At 42.7% G+C, this 19,915-nt stretch overlaps 1 protein-coding gene across 2 annotated transcripts in view; it reads right to left on the minus strand.

Moving 5' to 3' along the window:
• Pik3ap1 (phosphoinositide-3-kinase adaptor protein 1) overlaps positions 1-19,915 on the minus strand; it is a 130,769-nt gene that overhangs the window by 37,990 nt on the left and 72,864 nt on the right. For both annotated transcript variants that reach the window (XM_047552352.1, XM_047552353.1), the window contains 3 exons: positions 18,459-18,655; positions 15,705-15,900; positions 1,067-1,162 (listed from right to left, as the gene is read on the minus strand). In XM_047552352.1, coding sequence (XP_047408308.1) covers positions 1,067-1,162; positions 15,705-15,900; positions 18,459-18,655 — 489 coding nt within the window. The remainder of the gene's footprint in view (positions 1-1,066; positions 1,163-15,704; positions 15,901-18,458; positions 18,656-19,915) is intronic.

Raw genomic sequence — 19,915 nt, forward strand, 5'->3', positions numbered from 1 at the left:
ACTGACAGAGTGCCTGGCCCTTGGTTACCCAGGACTTGCCTCTTGGAGAAACTCTCAGCGTTGGAGCAAGGATCCGTGAACATTTTTTAAAGGTCCAAAGAGTAAATATTTCAGGCTCTGCAGGGCACAAAACCCCGTGCAACCGCTCAACTCTGCCCTGGTAGCATTCAGGCAACTGCCGACAACACAGCATGAACAAGCATGGTGTGTTCCAACAAAACTGTTTACAAAACACACAGCTGGCCTCCTACGTCTGTCTGCCACAGCTCTCCAGCTTTTCCTTCTCCTTCCTGTCAAAGTCACCTGTCCATCCCAAGGTTTCTCCTTTTAGCACTCTGCTTTCGATATCTACTGAATCTACAGACACACCATAAGTTACAAACCACTAAATAGGGTTAAGGAATTGCTCATACAACTTAACCCTTTCCACCAATGAAATTATCAAGACTTACACTGACAACATTATAAACCTGTGTTACGTGCCTGGCCCTGGTCTGAGGCCTAATGTACAATAACTCCTTTAACCCCCACAACATTCATCTTACTTTACAGCGGAGGAAACTAAGGCCCAGAAGAGCTGAATAACTGGCCCGAGGGTTTTCAGCTAACTGAAGGAGGAAGTGAGTACAGCTCAGAGTCCATGTTTCTAACCACTCTGCAACATAGCCTGGACTTGGTCAAACTTGTGGATATTCTCCTCCTCCACTAGAAAGTAGTCTTCTTAGGAAACTGATCACATCTTTCTATTTTTTGTGTCCTCAGACTCACATCCAGAATAGTGCTCTGCACATAGTAGACACTAAATAAATATCTATCAAGTACAATAAACACATGTATTTTATAAGAGTTCTAACTAGAGGCAACTGTCCACCCAACTGAGTGGTTCCAGTGGTGGGAGTTTTTGGCTTATGGGTAACGGGCAGGAGGAATAGGCATGGGAGGTGGACTGGGGAGGTGGAGTACCTGCCACATCAGATGCCATTATGTGGCAGCCTGTTCCTTGAGTGGAACAACCTCCATATGGAATCAGGTGCTGTCCGTTTCCCTTTTCACAGTTACAACTTACCTTCCAAAAACTTGCGGATCATAGAGTCCTTAGTGGGCCGAGAGAAGCCATCTCCAGGGACTGGGTTAGATGTACTGGCCTGAAGCATTTCAACATCTAGAAGGAAAAGGAGACTAGGAATTGATGTGTTGTTCTTCCATAAAGGCAAGGTGACTCTCAGATGATTTACAAAATTTGACGACTTTCTTAAGAAAGATTCAGGCATTCAGAGCACACCTATAATCCCAGAAACTCAGGAGGCTGAGGTAGGAGAATCACAAGTTTGAGGCCAAAATAAAAAGGGCTGCGGGCATAGCTCAGTGGTAGAGCACTTGACCAGCATGCATGAGGCCCTGGGTTCACTCCCCAGCAACACAAAACAAAATAAAACAAAAAAGATTTAAGTATTCATCTATCCATGCATCCTTTCATCCAACTATCTACTCAATAAGAACATGCAGTAAGTATCAGCATAAAAGAAAACAACATTCACAACCCTTGGTCCTTTTTTCAGTCACAGACCTCAGAAGGTATACTTACGCATGTGCATTTGAAAGAACAGGTTGAATTTTTAAATACATACACTATAGCTTTGTTTATTATAACATAAACAAATGGATGTAGAAACAATAGAAAATAGATAAACTGTGGTTTATTCAAACAATGGAACATTATACAACAGCTAAAAAGAAAGGATTGGATTCATATCTATTAACAGACCTATCTTAAAAACATAACCTTGACAGAAAGAGTTACAGAGAGGTGATTACAGTATGACAGTGTGTATAAAATATCTGAAGGCCTTAAAATAGTGCTATAAATTGTTTATGAATTCATAAAAATATAGTAGGCATATAAATATGCTAGGAATGGTGACTTTAAATTCCTCTTAGTGGTTAGCCTGGAGAGGGTGGAAGGACAACTAGATTCCAGAAGGTATTAACAGGGACTGCACCTGGGACCACAATATTTAATTTTTAAAACTCCGAGACCAAAAAAGTAAGAAAAGAAAATGCATATTCTTAAAGATTCTGATAAATCTAAAGAACCAGAATCTTCAAAAACATACATTTTAGATAATTAACATATTACCCAAAGGGGCAGAATAAGATTCTATTTTTGTGCTTGCTTATATATGTAAAAAGAAATGGGCTAAGGAAATGGGCGGACACTTCACAGAAGAAGATATACAAGCGATCAACAAATATATGAAAAAGTGCTCAGCATCCCTACTAATTAGAGAAATGCAAATTAAAACCACCCTAAGATTTCATCTAACTCCAATTAGAATGGCTATTACCAAGAAAACAAACAATAATAAGTGTTGGTGTGGATGTAGGGGAAAAGGCACACTCATACATTGCTGGTGGAGTTGCAAATTGGTGCAGCCACTCTGGAAAGCAGTATGGAGATTCCTCAGAAAACTTGGAATGGACCCACCATTTGACCCAGCTATCCCACTCCTCAGTTTATACCCAAAGGATTTAAAACCAGTATACTACAGTGATGCAGCTACACCAATGCTCATAGCAGCTCAATTCACAATAGCTAGATTGTGGAACCAACCTAGATACCCTTCAATTGAAAAATGGATAAAGAAACTGTGGTATATATACATGATGGAATATTACTCAGCCATAAAGAAGAATAAAATTATAGCATTTGCTGGTAAATGGATGAAGTTGGAAAATATAATGCAAAGTGAAATAGGCCAAGCCCCAAAAAACCAAAGGTCAAATGTTTTCTCTGATAAGTGCATGATAATATATAACGAAGTGGAGGTGGTGGGGGGAATAGAAGAATGAAGGAACTTTGGATGGTATAGAGGAAAATGGGGTGGGAGGGGGTGGGAGACAGAAAGATAGTAGAATGAAACAGACAGTATTACCCTAGGTATGTATGATTACATGAATGGTGTGAATCTACATTGTGTACAACCATAGAAATGAAAACTTGTACCCTATTTGTGTACAATGAATCAAAATGCAGTCTGTAAAAATAAAAAAGATTTTAATAAAAAAATGCAGCCTATAAAAATAAATAATTAAAAAGATAAAAAGAAACTCTGTAAGGAGATATATGAAAGAAATTGGAATCAGTGGTTTCCTGGGAAGTGAAAAGATGAGGACAAGAAATAGAGAAAGTTATTCCACTGGTCACATTTTAGCGTTTTGTTTGTTTTTTCATTCCTATTCAAGAAGGAGAAGGAGGAGGAAGAGGAAGAGGAGAAGGAGAAGAGGAGTAAGGGGGAGAGGAGAAGGGAGGGGGGAGGAGAAGAAAGAAAGGGAAAAAAAAGAAATGCAGTGCTCTGACCATCGTTTGTGCTGCCTTATTATCCAAAAGCACAAAACAAAACCAACTTCTCTCTTTGACCTTTCTGTGGTGGACACACTGCATTGACTATCGCAGGCCTTGATGCAAAAGTCCTGAGATTCCAAATGAGGATCCAGCTAAGTGAATTGTTGTCCGCTCTTTTAACCCCAGAATTCTACAACAGAGGCTGTAGAGGGATGGGAGTACATACACAGGGGTTTGTTAATTGTCTAAAGTGTTTTCTGACAAGAACTTACTCTTCATTCGAGACGAGAAAAATTCAAGACTACAGAAATTCTACTCATGAGATTTTCAGTTTAATTCATTTAGTTCCAGTTTAATGGAGTATTTTCCCCATGGAGTTAGAACACTGGGAAGACGGATTCTACAGGTGTGTGCTCTGCTGGGAGCAGAACCCTCCTCTACCTGACCAAGACCTTGTGTCACTGTCCCTTCCTGGCCCATACCTCAACCTCCACAGCCTGACCTTGACCCTGATCCCATCAATTTTTGAAGTTCTTCATTTTGAAACTACATTTACCCAACAATGAATCACAGAGGACAAGGAAAAGCCTGCTTGGGTCAGAGAAATGTGAGATGGGAGAAATTCTGCAGGCTTAGTGCTGGGTTTCAAACAGTCAGGTGCAGAACCCTCTAGAAAACCATAGCTGACTCAGGCCCTGGTGTCTCCAAGAACCTGGCCCAGAGCCTGGCAGCCTCAGGACAGTTTCAATCACCATAACCAGATTGTTCAGGTTGGTAACAGCAGAGCGCGAACCTCACACACACAATCTGTCATCCCTGTTGACAGAGTGGTGAAAGGGTCATGAGACAGCCCAGTCACTTTGACTAGCCAAGTTCAATATGAGAGAACTATCTTCCATGTCTGAGAGATGGATGCAGAACTGACAAAACTACAAAGAAAATGAGAAAAATACAATACGTTAGCAAACAGTAGCAGCAAGATCTGCCTGGCTGGAGCTCACATGCTAATACAATAACTACCCTGGATCACAAGCCCCCTCTTAGTGAGCTGAATTTGGGGGTAGGGGTAAGGCTTAAAGAATGAAATAAAACAAAAGAGAAGAAAAAAAAGGCACATCAGGAATTAGACATTATCAACGCCATGACCCCTTAATACTATGCATTGACGAGGACATAACATCATTCCTACTACATTCTTGCCCAAAGCTCATAACCAATACCAGAAAGCACTAACACAGCCAAATTAGGGAACATTCACATTCTACCAGATAGGGGATCAGCACTTTTCAAAAGCGCCTAGACAGGGAAAGATTGAGGAACTTTTTCAAACTGGAGGAGACTAAGGAGAAATAATGAATGTGCTATAAGATCCTAGGTAGGATACCAGACAGCAAAGGGACATTCGGGGGGGAAACCAGTGAAAGTTGAACAAGGTCTGTGGTGGAGTAGGCAGTGCCCTGGCCCGTGGAATCCCTGTGACCCTTTGTACTATGGCTGACTCAGATGCTGATCTTGGGTAACCAGGAGCTCTAGTACAGTTGTAACTTTTCCCTAAGTCTAAAAGTTGCTCAGAATATTTTTTTTTTAAAGAAGAAAAATAAATGAGAAAAGGAGAAGAGGAACTGCAATAGATGCAAAATAGCCTAACTCACTGGTGGCCCTGTGCTGAGCTTCTGTCCCACCCACCTACACTATCGAGACAAGCACCTTCCAATGGCACATGCACTGGTAGAGAGAATGATCAAAGTGGCACTAAACAAACCACCTGTGGGAAGCAAATTTTTTCACTCTATAGTCATACCTTGACTGCATGAGTCTGGAAGTAGACCAACTAGACTCTACTAAATCTCTGCTCTGTGACCTTAGCAGCGTTACCAGCCTCCTCGAGACTCCCTGAGAGCGTCTAGCAGAATGGTTAGAAGCTTGAGCAGCAGATCAAAATGCCCAGGTTCCAATTTTAATTCTTCTACCTCCTTCATTTTCCTGGTTGTATGATTACACAGCCACCAGTCCAACACCAAGTACTCTTTAAAGATCCAATAGAATGTTCAGACATTCAAGATGATCATGATTGGCATCAGTCTACTCAAAAGGATGTAGGATGCAGGCCAGCATCACAGTGTTAAGAAGCATTCATTGACTAGGTGTGCCAAGTGGTAAGCCCAGAGGAAAGGCCATGAGATCCACAGCAGGCAGAGGCAGGAGCTGCCCTGGGGCAAAGCCTCTGTCTCCCATAGCACCTCCAGAGGCATGGCTTTCAGGATCCCCACATGATACACCAGAGTCAAGGCCCTCAGAGAAGCCCAAAGTATAGGTCCTTTTGGGGTATTTATAGTTTATGTATAGCTCCTCCCAGGTCCAGATATAATTAACCAATCAGGGGTCATTTTTATCATAGGTAATGTTGCCTAGAAACACAGTTGACATTTGGTTCTTATCAGGTTACCAGGGTAACAGAGCTAAGAAGTCAACCAAAGGTCAAATTCTCATGCAGAAAGGGAAATGATAGCTTTTATATTAACTCTGCCCATAATTATCTTGGGTCAAATTGTTTAATCCTCTCAGCTTTTCTTTCTCTGTGTGTAAAATGGTGATGATAATTGTACATATCCAATAGGGTTGTTATGAATATTAAATGAGAAGCTTGCCAAGAGCATAGGATAGTGCCCGGCAGGGCTGGGGATGTGGCTCAGTGGTACAGAGCTTGCCTAGCATGTGTGAGGCCCTGGGTTTTCAATCCCCAGCATGATAAAAAAAGAATAGTGCCTCACATGGATGAATGCTTGCTATTGTTATTAATATTATTTTTATTATTAAATCCTATACACAGGCTATCACCTTAAGAAGAAAATAATTCTAAAAGGAAGTCTCAATGTAAAATTTTTAGCACTAGGGATGAAGTTCAGTGGTAAAGCACTTGCAAGGTCTGGATTCAATCCCTAGCACCACACACACACACATACACACACAAAGGTTTAAATTGACACATAATAATTGTATATATTTATGGGGTACAGTAAGATAATGTGGTATGTGTACACATTGCACAATGATAAAACCAGGGTAATCAGCATTCCCATCTCTTTAAACATTTATCATTTTTTATGTTGGGAACACCTCCCTTTTAGTTCTTTACAAAATACATAATCATTGTAAACTATACTCACCCTACTAACTAGAACACTAGAATTTCCTCCTCCTATAGAATATATTTTGGTACTATTATCTACCCTCCCTTTATCTCCTCTCCCTGCTACCCTTCCTAACCTCTAGTGACCATTATTCCACATTCTGCTTCTAAGAGATCAACATTTTTATCTTCTACATATAATTGAGAACATGTGGTGTTTGTCTTTCTGTGCCTGGCTTGTTTCACTTAGTTTCATGTAGTACAATGTCCTTCAGTTCATTCTTGCTGCTACAAATGACAGGGTTTCACTCTTTTATGACTAAATAATATTTCCATTGTATGTGTGTGTGTGTGTGTGTATGTGTGTGTGTGTATGTGCACGCATGACCACACATCACATTTTCTTTATCCATTCATCCACCAATGGATATTTCAGTTGATTCCATATCTTGGTTATCATGGATAATGAAAGTCAAATATCAAACTCATTTTAACTCCTTGACACAATTATCTTGGGTCAAGGACATGGAAGTGCAGAAGTCTCCTGGACATACTGGTTTCGTTTCTCTTGGCTATACACTCAGTAGTGGGATTTTGCTGGATTGCGTGGTATTTCTGTTTTAGTTTTCTGAGGAACCTCCATTCTGTGTTCCACTATGTCTGTAACTAGTTTACATTCTACAAATGGTATGTGAGAGCTTCTCTTTCTCAGAATCCTCCCCAGTTTTTATTTTTTGTGTTTTTCATCATAGTTACTCTAACTGGGATGAAATGATACTTCATCAGGGTTTTGATTTGCATTCTTTGATGATTAATGGTGCTGAGTGCTTTTTACATATGTGTTAGACATTTGTTTATCTTTTTTTGAGAAGTGTCTACTCAGATTTTCCACTTTTTAATGAAATTATTTGTTTTGTTTGTTTTTGCTGTTGAGTTCCTTACATATTTTGGCCATTAATCCCTTACTGGGTGAATATTTTCTCCCATTCTGTAGGTTATCTCTTTACTCTGTTCCTCCACCCTCCCTCTGGGGTACAGAAGTTCCTTAGTTTGCTACAATTCCATTTGTCTATTCTTGCTTTTATTACTAGAATTGACATTGTTTCGTAGTATGTTGGTTTTAACTCAAGTCTTCCAACTTCGAATAATGAATCTTTGTGCATTTATTCACAGTCTCAAATACCACGTTATATATTTCTTAGTAAAGATTCATACCCAACTGATATTTTAATATTTGAACATAGTTAAAGCATGAGGGGGATCTTAAGACAATTCTTTATGGTAGGATCATGAAATCTGACTCACAGAAAAGACCTGCCAGGCACTTTCTTTATCATGGTCCCTGAACACTAACTTTTCTAGCCTCCTTGGCCAAGGCTCAGCCACTGCAGTACAGACCAGACGGGGAGCCCCTTGTCCGTGTGCCTGTATCTAAATAGGCGCATCACATTCTATTAGTGACCTCAGCAATAAAATGCTAGGGCAGTTCTAGCAGTCCAGAAGTCTGGCCCACTCCAAGCAGCCAGAATCATAGGTAAAGACCAACCTTATATTTAATTGCACATATATAGCTTTGAATCAGACCATGAACAACAAACACACACATGGGCCCCCCCACCCTACTATTCTATATTCATGGCAAACATTATTTTTTCTGACCTCATAATTCTTCTCAACACAGCACTTGGGCACTCAAAACCAGTCAACTAGCATGGGCACATGAAATTATTTTTAAAACACTATTTGTCATATCTATATTAGGCACTAAATTTATGGTGGTAACAGCTATTATTTTTGTAATAATAAAAGATTCCTAGATATTGGGAGTTAATAATCAATAATAATACCCTCTTGTGGTCAGAGTTTGCCTATGTGACCCAGGCCTACAGTCAGTAGCAAAGGCATGACTGAAATGCAGAGTAGATTCTGCAGGCAAAGGGAATGTATTTTGTAAAGGAAGCAGAACAACAATCCTTGCATTCCTGGATGATCAGGGTTTGTATTGCAGATTCCAAGCACGTAAGCTTCACCACTTGCCAGGTAAAAATAAACCAAAATGCACTGAAGCCTGCTGGTCTAAGAAGTTGCAAAGTCCTTTCATTTCAGCAGAGAAAAAACAATAACTGCAAACGAGGTGGGGCACAGTCCCCTTCTAGAAGAGCCAGCTGCACACTGACACCATATTTTAAGGAGTTAATCAGCAAGAATCCACTCCTGGAATGTGAGGAGCTTTCAGATGAGAGAACACCCCAGCAGGCATTTAATTAAGGACTGAATCAAGAGCAACGGTGAATTCCCAAAGATACCTCTGATACTCCCCAGGCGACGTAAATCTAGACCACTTGGCTGCAGTGGACACTCCATCCAGATTATACATCGTTAATTTAATATAAAATTAAGTCTGAGTATATAATACAATAAAATGTCAGTTACTCAAAGAGTATTCTTGGAGAAAGTCTCTCCAACCCTACAGGAGGACAAAAGGAATTTTCTCCCCGGAAAAAGCATCTTTTGTGGCCAAAAAGAGCCTGAGAGCAGGAATCGCATGGTAAAACATCTGAAGATAACCTGAAACCAGGTTGGTTCTGTTTACATTGAATGGTTTGACTGATCACGCCAATAAAAAAAGTCCAACTCTACCACGAGTAAAACTCCACATCATGTTCAACCACAAGAATGGGGTTCTAATTAGAATCAGTTATAGTCTGTGTGTGTAAAATATGTCAAAATACACTCTACTGTCATATATATCTAAAAAGAACAAATAAAAAAAATTTTTTTTAAGTCCAACTTTTTCATGCCCTAATGGAGAAGTGATGGGAAGGAGACAGAGAGGGAGAGATAGACAGACAGACACATATACACAGAGAAGAATGAGAGTCTAAAATCAGAGGGGTTGGGGAGTGATGGCTGGCATTGGTAATGAAAAAGAAGGGGCTAAGACTGAAAAGTTTATAAGAAGCACAAGTGCACTCTGTGGTCTCCCCGCTGGGCAGGCCGAAGCCCCTCTGCCATGCAGGGGTCCATCCATGGGATGTGTTTAGTTACATGGTGTTTTTGTTCAGTTTCTGGATCTCCCAGAACACAAGCTCTGGAAGGCAGGGATTGTGCCAGGTGTTCACTGACTGCTCCCCACCTGGCACCTCATGATTCAGACACACAAATATTGCTGAATGAACGAATGTCTGCGGGAACAAGCTAGGGAAGGAACGAGGAATACATGCATACGGAGGCGTCTGAGCTTTGAGAAGGAATGTGGGCATGGCTCAAGCTAAGAAAAGAGAAGGGCGATTCAGCTGGAAGGGACAGTGCAGGCAAATGAAAGCCAGGCCAGGAGCAGCTGGAGGAGTTACTGCTTCCCCGAGAAGTCCCGAACTCCAGGGCACCTGACAGATGTCTTGCTACCACCTGTCAGGGAAGCCAGGTCTTTGCATTGGAATGTCGCTAATTATTCCACTCTTGGACTTCCAGGAAGTCTAGGATGACATCTTGATTCCTAGTACTTCAAATTCAAGAACTGGTTTAACATCTGTTGTGCACTGTGGATGACACAACGCCATAAGACCTACTTCCTACCAAGGCCAGGAGCTGTAGAAACAGGTGAATAACCAGAGCCCAGGGGACTTGTATGCAGAGCCTCAGGATAGCATGATCCCCAAGCAAGAACGGAAGTCTAGAGAAGAAGGAGATTGCTGCTGCTGCTGCTGCTGCTGAGGAGTCTTCCTTTCTAACTTTCGAACAGTCAATACAGTGCCTTTCCAAGCGCCTATGTCTCCAACGCAGTTCTTTTTTTTTTTTTGGCGGTGCTGGGGATCAAACCCAGGGACTTGTGCTTGCAATGCAAGCACTCTACCGACTGAGCTATCTCCCCAGCCCCTACAACGCAGTTCTTATACTTAGGAAATCCTAAGTGCACTGTGCTCACAGCACTGTCTCTGCAGTGTTCTATCCCAGCTGGTACACACAACGCCATGCAGCCCCCACAAGCACCACTGCCCTGAGGCAGCTCTTGTCTGTAGAAGTAAGAATCTTCCCAAAAGGGCTAGCAAGGGAATGACAGCCTCTGCAGCTACAGGAAGGAAGGCTCCTGAGGGAAAAGGGTGCAGATAGGGCAGGTTGCCTGCTACAGAAGCAAACCAGTAACTTAGCAAATCTGCTTAGAAATGGTCTTTGGCTCCACTCATATCTATGGGGCTGAGATGCCATATCTTTTCCAGTGCCCAACTGTACTCTCGGTTTAGAGGGAACCCAGTTGGGGGTGGGCACATAATCAGAGAGCCCAGGTAAAGAAAATGCAAACTGCTGGAGATAATCAGTAACATGATGTCAGTTCTCAGTTAGGGCCACAGCAGCTCTGGCCATCTACAAACTCAAGGTGCCATAGACGGTGAAGAAGGGATTAAAGTTCAAAGGAAAAGTTCCATGAGAGGTTACCATGAAGCAGAACAGCCCTCTGGGACGACTATTAAATTAGAGAGATTAGATTAGAGACTCTTACAAGTTTTCCGTTTCCAGTAGCAAGACAATGTACCCTTCTCCTTTGGCTCCTTTCTCTGATGAAAGAAACACAAGCCTCTGTGTCTAAGCAGAGTCAAAATCCTAGTGAATTCCCTCGGAGACCCAACAAGGGCCTCCCAAACTAGTTCCTGAGTCCTTCATACCCAGAGCTTCAGGGAAGTGACTAGTCACTAGGTAGTTTCCAAATAAAATTAATGACCAACATCAAAGGACCACTAGGATCACTGCAGCATTCTCTGACGGGAAGGAGAGAGGCATAAGAACTAAGGGGAAAATAAAGATTAGGAGATAGTGAAGCCAAAGACAGGCTTGTCCTGATTTTTATTCAGTGTTTGCATAAGTTTATCCTTAAAGACATTTATTTCTTACATAGTAAATTGTGGAAGTTGATGATTTAAATCTGTGGAGTCTTGATCAAAAAGTTCTCAAGAGGATTGACAGCAAAGTTGAAGGTCTAATAATAAAGATGTGTAGTTGCCACCTGGTGGCAGCATATCTAAACTAAAGACTGTGAGGGTGTGTGTGTGTGTGTGTGTGTGTGTGTGTGTGTATGTGTGTGTGTGTACAAAAGTTTCAGGGAAAGAGAGCTTAGAGCAGGATCATAAAATCTCAGGTTCAGAACCCAACATCTCCACCCAGTTCCTTCACTCAGTACTGGGAGTTTCCCTGGTGATCTTTCTACTCAGTGATTATTCTAGAATTCCCTTTGGTAAAGGAGAGCTCATCACATCTCTTTCCCACATTCAAGTCAGGAAGAGGCAGATCTGTCCCCAAAACAGTTAGGGCATCTCCAGAGCAGAGCTGCAAACTGGTCTAAAGCCCAGCAGTACATAATACTGGTCCAGCAAGTAGGTGAATGGATGAGCAAGTGAATGAACAAACACAGCCCAATTTCCTAACTTGTTTATTTTCAGCATCTAGGGTTGCCATCACAAACAGCAACACAGGTAGGGCACAGATAACCCTGGCTATTTAGACATTAGAAATAACTCCTGTAAAGTGTCCATCCCAGGACCAGCAAATGCAGACCCAGGAGGACCCTCAACCCCATCAGGGTTGCAGAAAGACTTGTCCCCTGGAAATCCAAAGACCCAGATTCCTGATCCAGGTCTTTCTTGATGGGAATTAGGTAAATTACTAAATCTTGGAGCCCCAGGAAAAAGGGAGATTATTCTATCCACCAAGCCTAAGGACCACCAGATAAGACCACAAAGATAAAAGCAGTCAGTTGAACTTCAAAGGGCTGACAGATGCTCAGAGTTATGGCCTTCCGAGCTAGTGCTGCAATAAGCATCTTTGATTTACCAGTTTGGTCTTTATCCTACTTGTTTAGGAACCAAGCTGCCTTCTCACTCAGATTATCATCATCAGTAAAATGAATGATTCTTCCCAGGTCTAAGTTGCTGGGTCTTCTGAGTCAGTAGGGAAGGGATCATTCTCAAGGTTAAACCTAACAATTTCAGAGACAGAAAGAAACCAAACTATGTCGGCAGTCCCAAAACTCAGAGATTATATGATCTGGCAAAAGAAAAATGTGGTGGGTTTCCATTTCTCATCCAAAATGGAGCCACATTCTATAGCCTGCCTCTCTCCTGGTAGCCCCCTTCCAGTTTCACAATGGACCAGAAGCCCCCAGGCCCCATGGGACTTTACAAGTTGCCTATCAGCTACAAACCAGCCTAGTTGCCCAGCACACTGCTGCTGTGGGAAGAGCTGGGGAACCTCACCATTTCCGCTGTGAAGGGCCCAGCAGACAAGGAATAATGGGATGGATGCCTTTAGCATTCCCTGCAGGGTTCCAGGGAGCTCCATGTACTAGAGCATCCAGGGGGATAACAAGTGTTAAGGCGACTGTGTCAACACAAACTGCCAGGTAAGCAGGGAATGTTCTCATTGTTGGACAGTCCTATAACTAGGGGACCGGGCAGAAATGATGCACAGCTCTGGACTCCCAAGTGGGTCATTGTGGTTCTCCAAGTGTTCTTTTGTGAATGGGTCCCTGCTCCACAGTGGGAAGGTCTAGTCTTGGTCCGTTTGTATCTCCAATACCCAGGAAAGGCAAGTAGCTTGAAAATGCAGATGCTCTGGAAACGCTTGTTGGGTATATAGACAGACAAATGTGCAAGTGCAGGGGTGCCAGAGGCTGACTGGTTATCTGATGTTGAGCATAGAGAGAGGAGGCATGACTACAGAGGTGAAGGGTTTTTCTAAATGAAAAGGACTAAAATCAATGGTGTTCGAGGAACATTTCTGGCCTGAAATAAAGAATATGATCCTAGAGACAGAAAGGCCTGAATTCGAATCTAGACTCTCTCACTTATCAGTTGCAACATTTTGGGAAAGTTGTTTAACCTCTCAGTGCCTCAGTTACCCTCGGGTACCCTGTTGGGCTGTTTTTAGGATTCAACGAGACAAAGGATGCGGACGGTAGGGCTGATGCCTTCCCTTCCCATGTACCTTCCAGGACAGAGTCATTTGGGAAAAGCATCTACTAGCACTTCCAGTCCTCCCAGTTAGGTGCTGAAAGAGGGCTTTTACTACCCTGAACCCCAGAGGAGCAGCTGATCTGAATGGCAAATGCCTAACAATCAATGTACCACACCTTGTAGGTGTTAGGGTCAGTGTCAAAGACCTGGCTGGTGTCAGGGACACCCCTGGCCCCCAACCAGCCTGTGCCTCCTGCTCCAAGGCATCTTCATGGTGCCTACTTTACCAGGAGTTTGTGCATGGGAAAGTTAGAAGTACCTCCTTGCAATCCCTGGAAGGTGGTAACATCCAAGCAGATACGTTGCTGGGTATCTGTCTTATGTTTTTCTCTCTCTCTCTCTCATTCTCTCTCTCTCTCTCTCTCTCTCTCTCTCTCTCTCTCTCTCTCTCTCTTCTCTCTCTCTCTTTTTCTCTCTTTCTCTCTTTTCCCCATGGTGTTGGGAATTAGACCCAGGGTATCACGCATGTTAGGCAAGTGTTCTACCCTTCAGCTACATCCCTAGCCTGTGTCATGTTTCCTGAATCTATTAATTAGACCGACCCAGAGGAAAAGAGGGCTAAGTCTTGGACAGTGTTTCAGAGTGCTTAGCACTTGATAGCAAATGATGGGAAAACATAAAAATCTTCTTAGACGGCCTGTTGTGAGGTTCTGCTTCACCACTAACTAACAAGTGCATTGAAATTCAATGTTAATTTGATCAGCAATTCTCAAGGGTGGCATACTGCCCCCTAGGGGATGTTTTGAAGATCTAGGGGAGTGTTTTGGTCACCAAGACCAAGGGACACCACTGGCATTCAGAGAAGGGGAAAGGAAGCTTGACACCCTGTAATGTGTGGGACAGCCTTGCAAAATGAAGTGTTGGTTTCCCCCTGACTTTCAATATCCCATTACATATATATGTCAGAAAAAATAGCTTATAATACATATTTATACACGTGTGCATTTGTGCATATCTATGTGCATGTATATATGTGTGTGTAAAATTTTAAATTTGATGTTAACAAATATAGGAAAAAGATGTAGGCTGGGGATATAGCTCAGTTAGTAGAGTGCTTACCTTGCAAGCACAAGGCCCTGGGTTCAATCCCCAGTACCACAAAAAAAAAAAAAAAAGATGTAATAACAAACTATTACTAATGCTATATTGACTGGGGGGGTCATATAGACTTTTATCAACTCAGTTGTACATTCCTATTTTATTTCAAGTTTTTGTAAAAATGTTATTACTTTTGAAAGGAAAAATAAAATAAAAACAACATACCTACTCCCAAATGGGTAAAATTTGTTAAGCAGTTTACAAGAAAAAAATCACATCCTGCAGCATGATGATTTGGAAATAAGTTTTTGTGCATTAATCCAATAAAATCAGGTTATCCTTCCCCCACCCCCCAAAAAAAACTTGCTTATTTTCTGAGCCTAGAACCTAAACTCTTTCATATGTAAAAACCTTTTATTTTTGTACTGTATTTTCCAGGAAACTCATTCATTAGGAAATTGTGAATTGTGAACAGCTGTTCACAATTTAGGAAAACCCAGACCTTGATGTCAACATTCCTTGCAGCATTTGAGTCACCAAGACAATTAATATGTGTCAGTCTCCACCTGAGGCCATGACATTGACAGTGGTCATGAATGCAGGTTTCTACCTGGGACCATTTCAAGTGTCTTCGTGTGCAGGCATGCCTGGGCATGTCCTCTCCCATAATTTCTATTTAACATTTCAAATAGGGAAGGACACTAAGTGTCTAAGGGTTTCATGTGTAGGTAGGTTATATTATACATGAATATCATGTCAGGGTAGCAAAGGGGGCTTTACAAAATGTTGGTTATAAAAAGTGGCTGTTGGGGCTGGGGATATAGCTCAGTTGGTAGAGTGCTTGCCTTGCATGCACAAGGCCCTGGGTTCAATCCCCAGCACCGCAAAAAAAAAAAAAAGAGAGAGACAAAAAGTGGCTGTTGGACCAGGCAGGGGAGTTGTCTCAGATCATGAGACAATGCCTTTGTGAGTTGTGACTTCCAGGCAAACCCTCGCAGCAGCCACAGCAGAGGAAGTCTGGGGAAGGATTCTGCCTGCCACGGCACGTGACTGCAGGCCTAACACTGACATGGAATCTTCATCTGTCTGAGTCGGGCAGGGGTAAGCAGGGACTTCCCCCCAACAGACCAGAATGAAGAAAGTCATTTCTCAGCAGAAACCTGGAAGCAGAACTGGCCAGGCTACTTACAGAGGTCTTCGGCGGCTGCAGGAGCGAAGGCAGCCATGGACTCATACAGCTCTTCATCACAGCCGGGGTTGAGGGAGCATTTCATGAGCAGGTCTGTGGACAGGTGGGCCATGGACTCGTACACGGCGTCGGTCTCAGCCTCCTCCCCATGCATCAGCTCCTCTTTAATGTGACTCTTCAGCATGTCCACAGTCTCCTGCAAGAGAAGACAGCGCCCATGGGCACAATGATGTAGAGTTGGGGTGCAATTGGGTCCCCGGGGGGCCTGTGGCAGCAAAACAAGCGTTCTCATGTGTCAGGATTGTACTTGCCTGGAGTATCTGTGTTCTCCCTGGGGCCAAGCTTCAGGCTTTATTTTTCCTTTCCTTATTTTGTGTTCTTTGCTTTAATCTTCTTATCTTACCCTAACGCTAATCGGAGTCATGCTCTCAAGAGATACTGATTAAATGTTCAACAACCAGAGGATAAGAAATTACTTTCGCATGAGCACCTGTCATGGGTCAGGTGCGATGCCAAGCCTCTAACTACATGTAATTTCATGCTATTCTTTCCATGCTGCTTGACAAAGTTATATATTTCCTAGTTTATAAACAAAATTCAGAAAAATCTTTCAGTGCTTTACTTTAGGGGTTACAGTCCTGGATTTTGACCCTTCTACTTCATTCTAATGGTTCCTTAAAAGGGAGCAAATGACACAAGAGGCCACAGAAAAATTCAAGTTGACCCAACTGGGCTGCCACTAAGGTGTTCCCGAGCTTCAGGGTCCCAGAGTAACTCCCTCAGTCCCTGTCCCTTCTGGCAGGCTTCTCCAAGGTGCCTGATGGTTTCCAGGGCTTCTTCCCTCACTTTCATGTTCTATGCCCAGGGAGAGAGCTGATCTTGGTTGAAGGGTCCTGGACTCAGAAAAGATGTCCACTGTCATTCTGCCTCTGGGTGGTTGTGAAGCTACAAAGCCCACTTCTCTGTAACCTCTGCACAGCCTTTTCTGGTAAGAAACTGAAGTATGTCACAATCTTATTTTAGCCTCTACCCACAGAATAATCCTCTTTTGCATCATCATTGCCCAAGAAAGTTGCTCTGATACTGTTCACTGATACTGTGTGTTGGTTTCCTGATAGGACCCGAGTGGACCTATTCAGTGTTGAAAACCTCAGGTCAGGCATTTGGTTTTGAGGTGGTGGAAAAAAGACAGGATGATTCTTAGGGGCCATAAGCAACATGCAACCCTTTAGGCAGCAAGGCTGAAGATGCATTGGTGGAAGGTGACTACACAGCAAAGAGGATTCAAAAAATGTGAACCAGATTAACTTCAACACACACTAAAAGTGCGTATTTCAACTTCCCTGTGTGGGACAGAGATGTAGCTCAGGGATGTAGCTTGCCTAGCATGCCTGAGGTCTGGGGTTCAATCTCTAGTATTGCAGAAATAAATAAGTAAAAAAACTTCCCTGTCATGCAGAGCAGGATAACAAGTCCTGGCTTTAGCATCAAACTAGGTTCAAATCCCATCTCCACACTTTCCCAGTGTGTGGCTCCAGGCACCAACCACATGGCCTTTTCTAAGTCTTTTTTTTTTTTTTTTTTTTCTCATTTACAAATCAGGGATCACAATACTGTCAACTTCAAAGGATTGTGGTGAGGATTAAATGAGCTAATACATTTGCCAATTCAATAAATATTACTACCAAGAATACCATATGTCCCTAGCAAAAACAATTGACAAGAAAATAAAATGCTACATTGCATTCATTTGTGATTTCAAAGAAAAGTCAAGGAAATATTCTGAGACTGAGTGCCTCTAGATCCATTTATGTCAGTGAGGCCCAAAATAAGAATTTATACTGTTCTATTCATTTAAAATGCTTGGGAAGGCCCTTCTGTGTGCCTTGGTGAGTCACTGCCTTGTAGATTTTCCAATATAGAGCAGAGTTAAGTGTCTGGGAAGGTGTCAGGCTCACTCCTGTCTAGAAGTAGAAAGCCAGACTGGACAATGTTTGCTGCTCCTCTTGGAAAACACAGTCCCATATGAAAGCCTGAACTATTCTTGGGTGGCCTCTGTGGGTCTGTGAAGGAGAAGGAAAAGCAGAAAGGAGTGGAGTCAGGAAAAGCAACTGCCTCCAAGACAACAGAGGCAGTACTGAGCACAGGGTGAGATTAGACTCAGGGAAGGACCCAGAAGCCAACGATCAAGGAGGAATGAGGGCCCAAAACTGGATGAGCAGATAAACTGGGTGCATCCACCTGTCTTAAGTTCAGATCCAGGCAGGGTGTCAGAACCCCACTGCCCCCTCAGGTGGTGTTTGCTAATCAATCCTAAAACAGTCCACCTGGGGCTGCAGCTGGATGAGGTAGCTGGGAAAACCGGGAGGAAGGCGGGTGGTGAAGAGGGGTCAGCAACAATCTTCAGCAGGTCTGCTCTACAAATGTTTTGAGGGTGGCCTTCAATGCTTTCAATATTTCATTTTATCCTCAAAACAACTCTATGAATGGAACTATTATGATTCCTTCTGTCCATTAAGAAACAGAGAGAAGATACATAACTTGCCCAAAGTTACACGTCTACCAAGTGCGGAAAGGAATTTGGACCCATGTGACTTCAGGGTTCATCTGAGGCCCCAACACACTGCATACAGTCAGAAGAGGCACATGAGGATATGCCAGGGATGGAATCAGTCCATGTCTTTGTGAAGAGGCAGCCAAGAGCCACAGGATGCACTTCCAAACATGGGGTCCCCTCACCTTGACCTTACTTACCACATACTCATCGATGAACTGCCGCAGGTCCCTGAAGCCATGCTTCTCAGCGATGGTGTTGGGATAGTGGCCATGCTTGTTGGCCACACTGTACGCCTGCAGGGCTCCTGGGCATGTGAGCAGCAAGGCAGTCAGGTTCTTCAGCCCATACTTTGCAGCAAAATGCAACAAGGTGGGCAGCTCTTCGTCCCTCTGATCTGAAAAAGGGGTCAAGGAGAAGTTAATTGACAGGTAAGAATGAAGGCACAGGAGATGAAGTTCCCAAGCATAGCATGACATCCAGTAGGCATTTAATCATCACTTATTGGTTGATTGACAGATCATCTAACAGTTTCCTTTGGGGCACCACTGAAGATCATGTACTCACATTACAGAGAAAAATAATATTTTAATTAATTAGTATACTAATAATTAACAGCCTACCTTCTTTCTCCAAAAGTATTGGAAGAACCGTAGAAATAATACGAATTCAGAAGGTGCTATTTCTTTCTTTGCAGTGCTAAGGATGGAACCCAGGGCCACATGCAAATTTGGCAAGTGTTGTACCACTAAGCTCCATCCCAGCCACACACTAGCCCCACCAGTGATGATTTCTGAAAACTTAACTATCAGCCACAAGTACAACAGGGATCATGTTTTGACCTTCTCTACAAAGTTCAGAGTGCTTTGAAACTATTCTTTTGTGTTGAGAGAAATAAGTTCATCCTCTTAACTCTTATTCCCAATTTCATAATAATTATGCCAAAAAAATAGATATGTTTGTGTTGTGGAGTTAAACGGAAATTTTTTTTTCATAAAAGTTGATTTGTAGGAGCAACAATTTATATTATATACAATTATATATTTTATATATGTGAATTTATCTATTTATCTATACATATATGATATATATATTATGACAAATCCAGCTTCCTATTCATCAGGTTATGATCTTTGAAAAGAAGGGTCTAAAACTATCCCCAAGTTCCCACACTGTCAGGCTATGAAATATTCTCTCCTGAGCCCTGAGTGTAGGCATATAGAGTAGTAATATGTACCAGAAGTGTTGCAAGAACATTCCATAGTAGGTGAGGAAAGGCAACAAGAAAGAGAGCGCCCCCAGGACCAGCCTATGGTCCTCAGGTTACAGAAGCCTGTGACACAGGCAGAGGGAAGCCATGGGTTGGGCAGGGCCGCTGTGGTCTGACAGAAGAATGGTGTCCACAAAACACTGCAAAGGCATCCTGTCCAGAGCACTGGGCACTGTCCTTGTATAAGTGGCAGACTATCCCACTTTCGTACAAGGCCCTGATCCTCCCTCATGGGGCAGATACTGGTCTAGGTCTATGAGGAGCCCGCCATCTGGGAACATTTGCACTCACTGCTGAGCTGAGAACCTAGAAAAAAGGATAGACTCAGCTGGCAAGCACTAGGACAGAGCCCCAGCATGCTAGGGGACACCTGTTCCAGGTGGAGAA

Source organism: Sciurus carolinensis, chromosome 5 (assembly GCF_902686445.1).
Source record: "Sciurus carolinensis chromosome 5, mSciCar1.2, whole genome shotgun sequence".
Taxonomy (NCBI): Eukaryota; Metazoa; Chordata; class Mammalia; order Rodentia; family Sciuridae; genus Sciurus; species Sciurus carolinensis.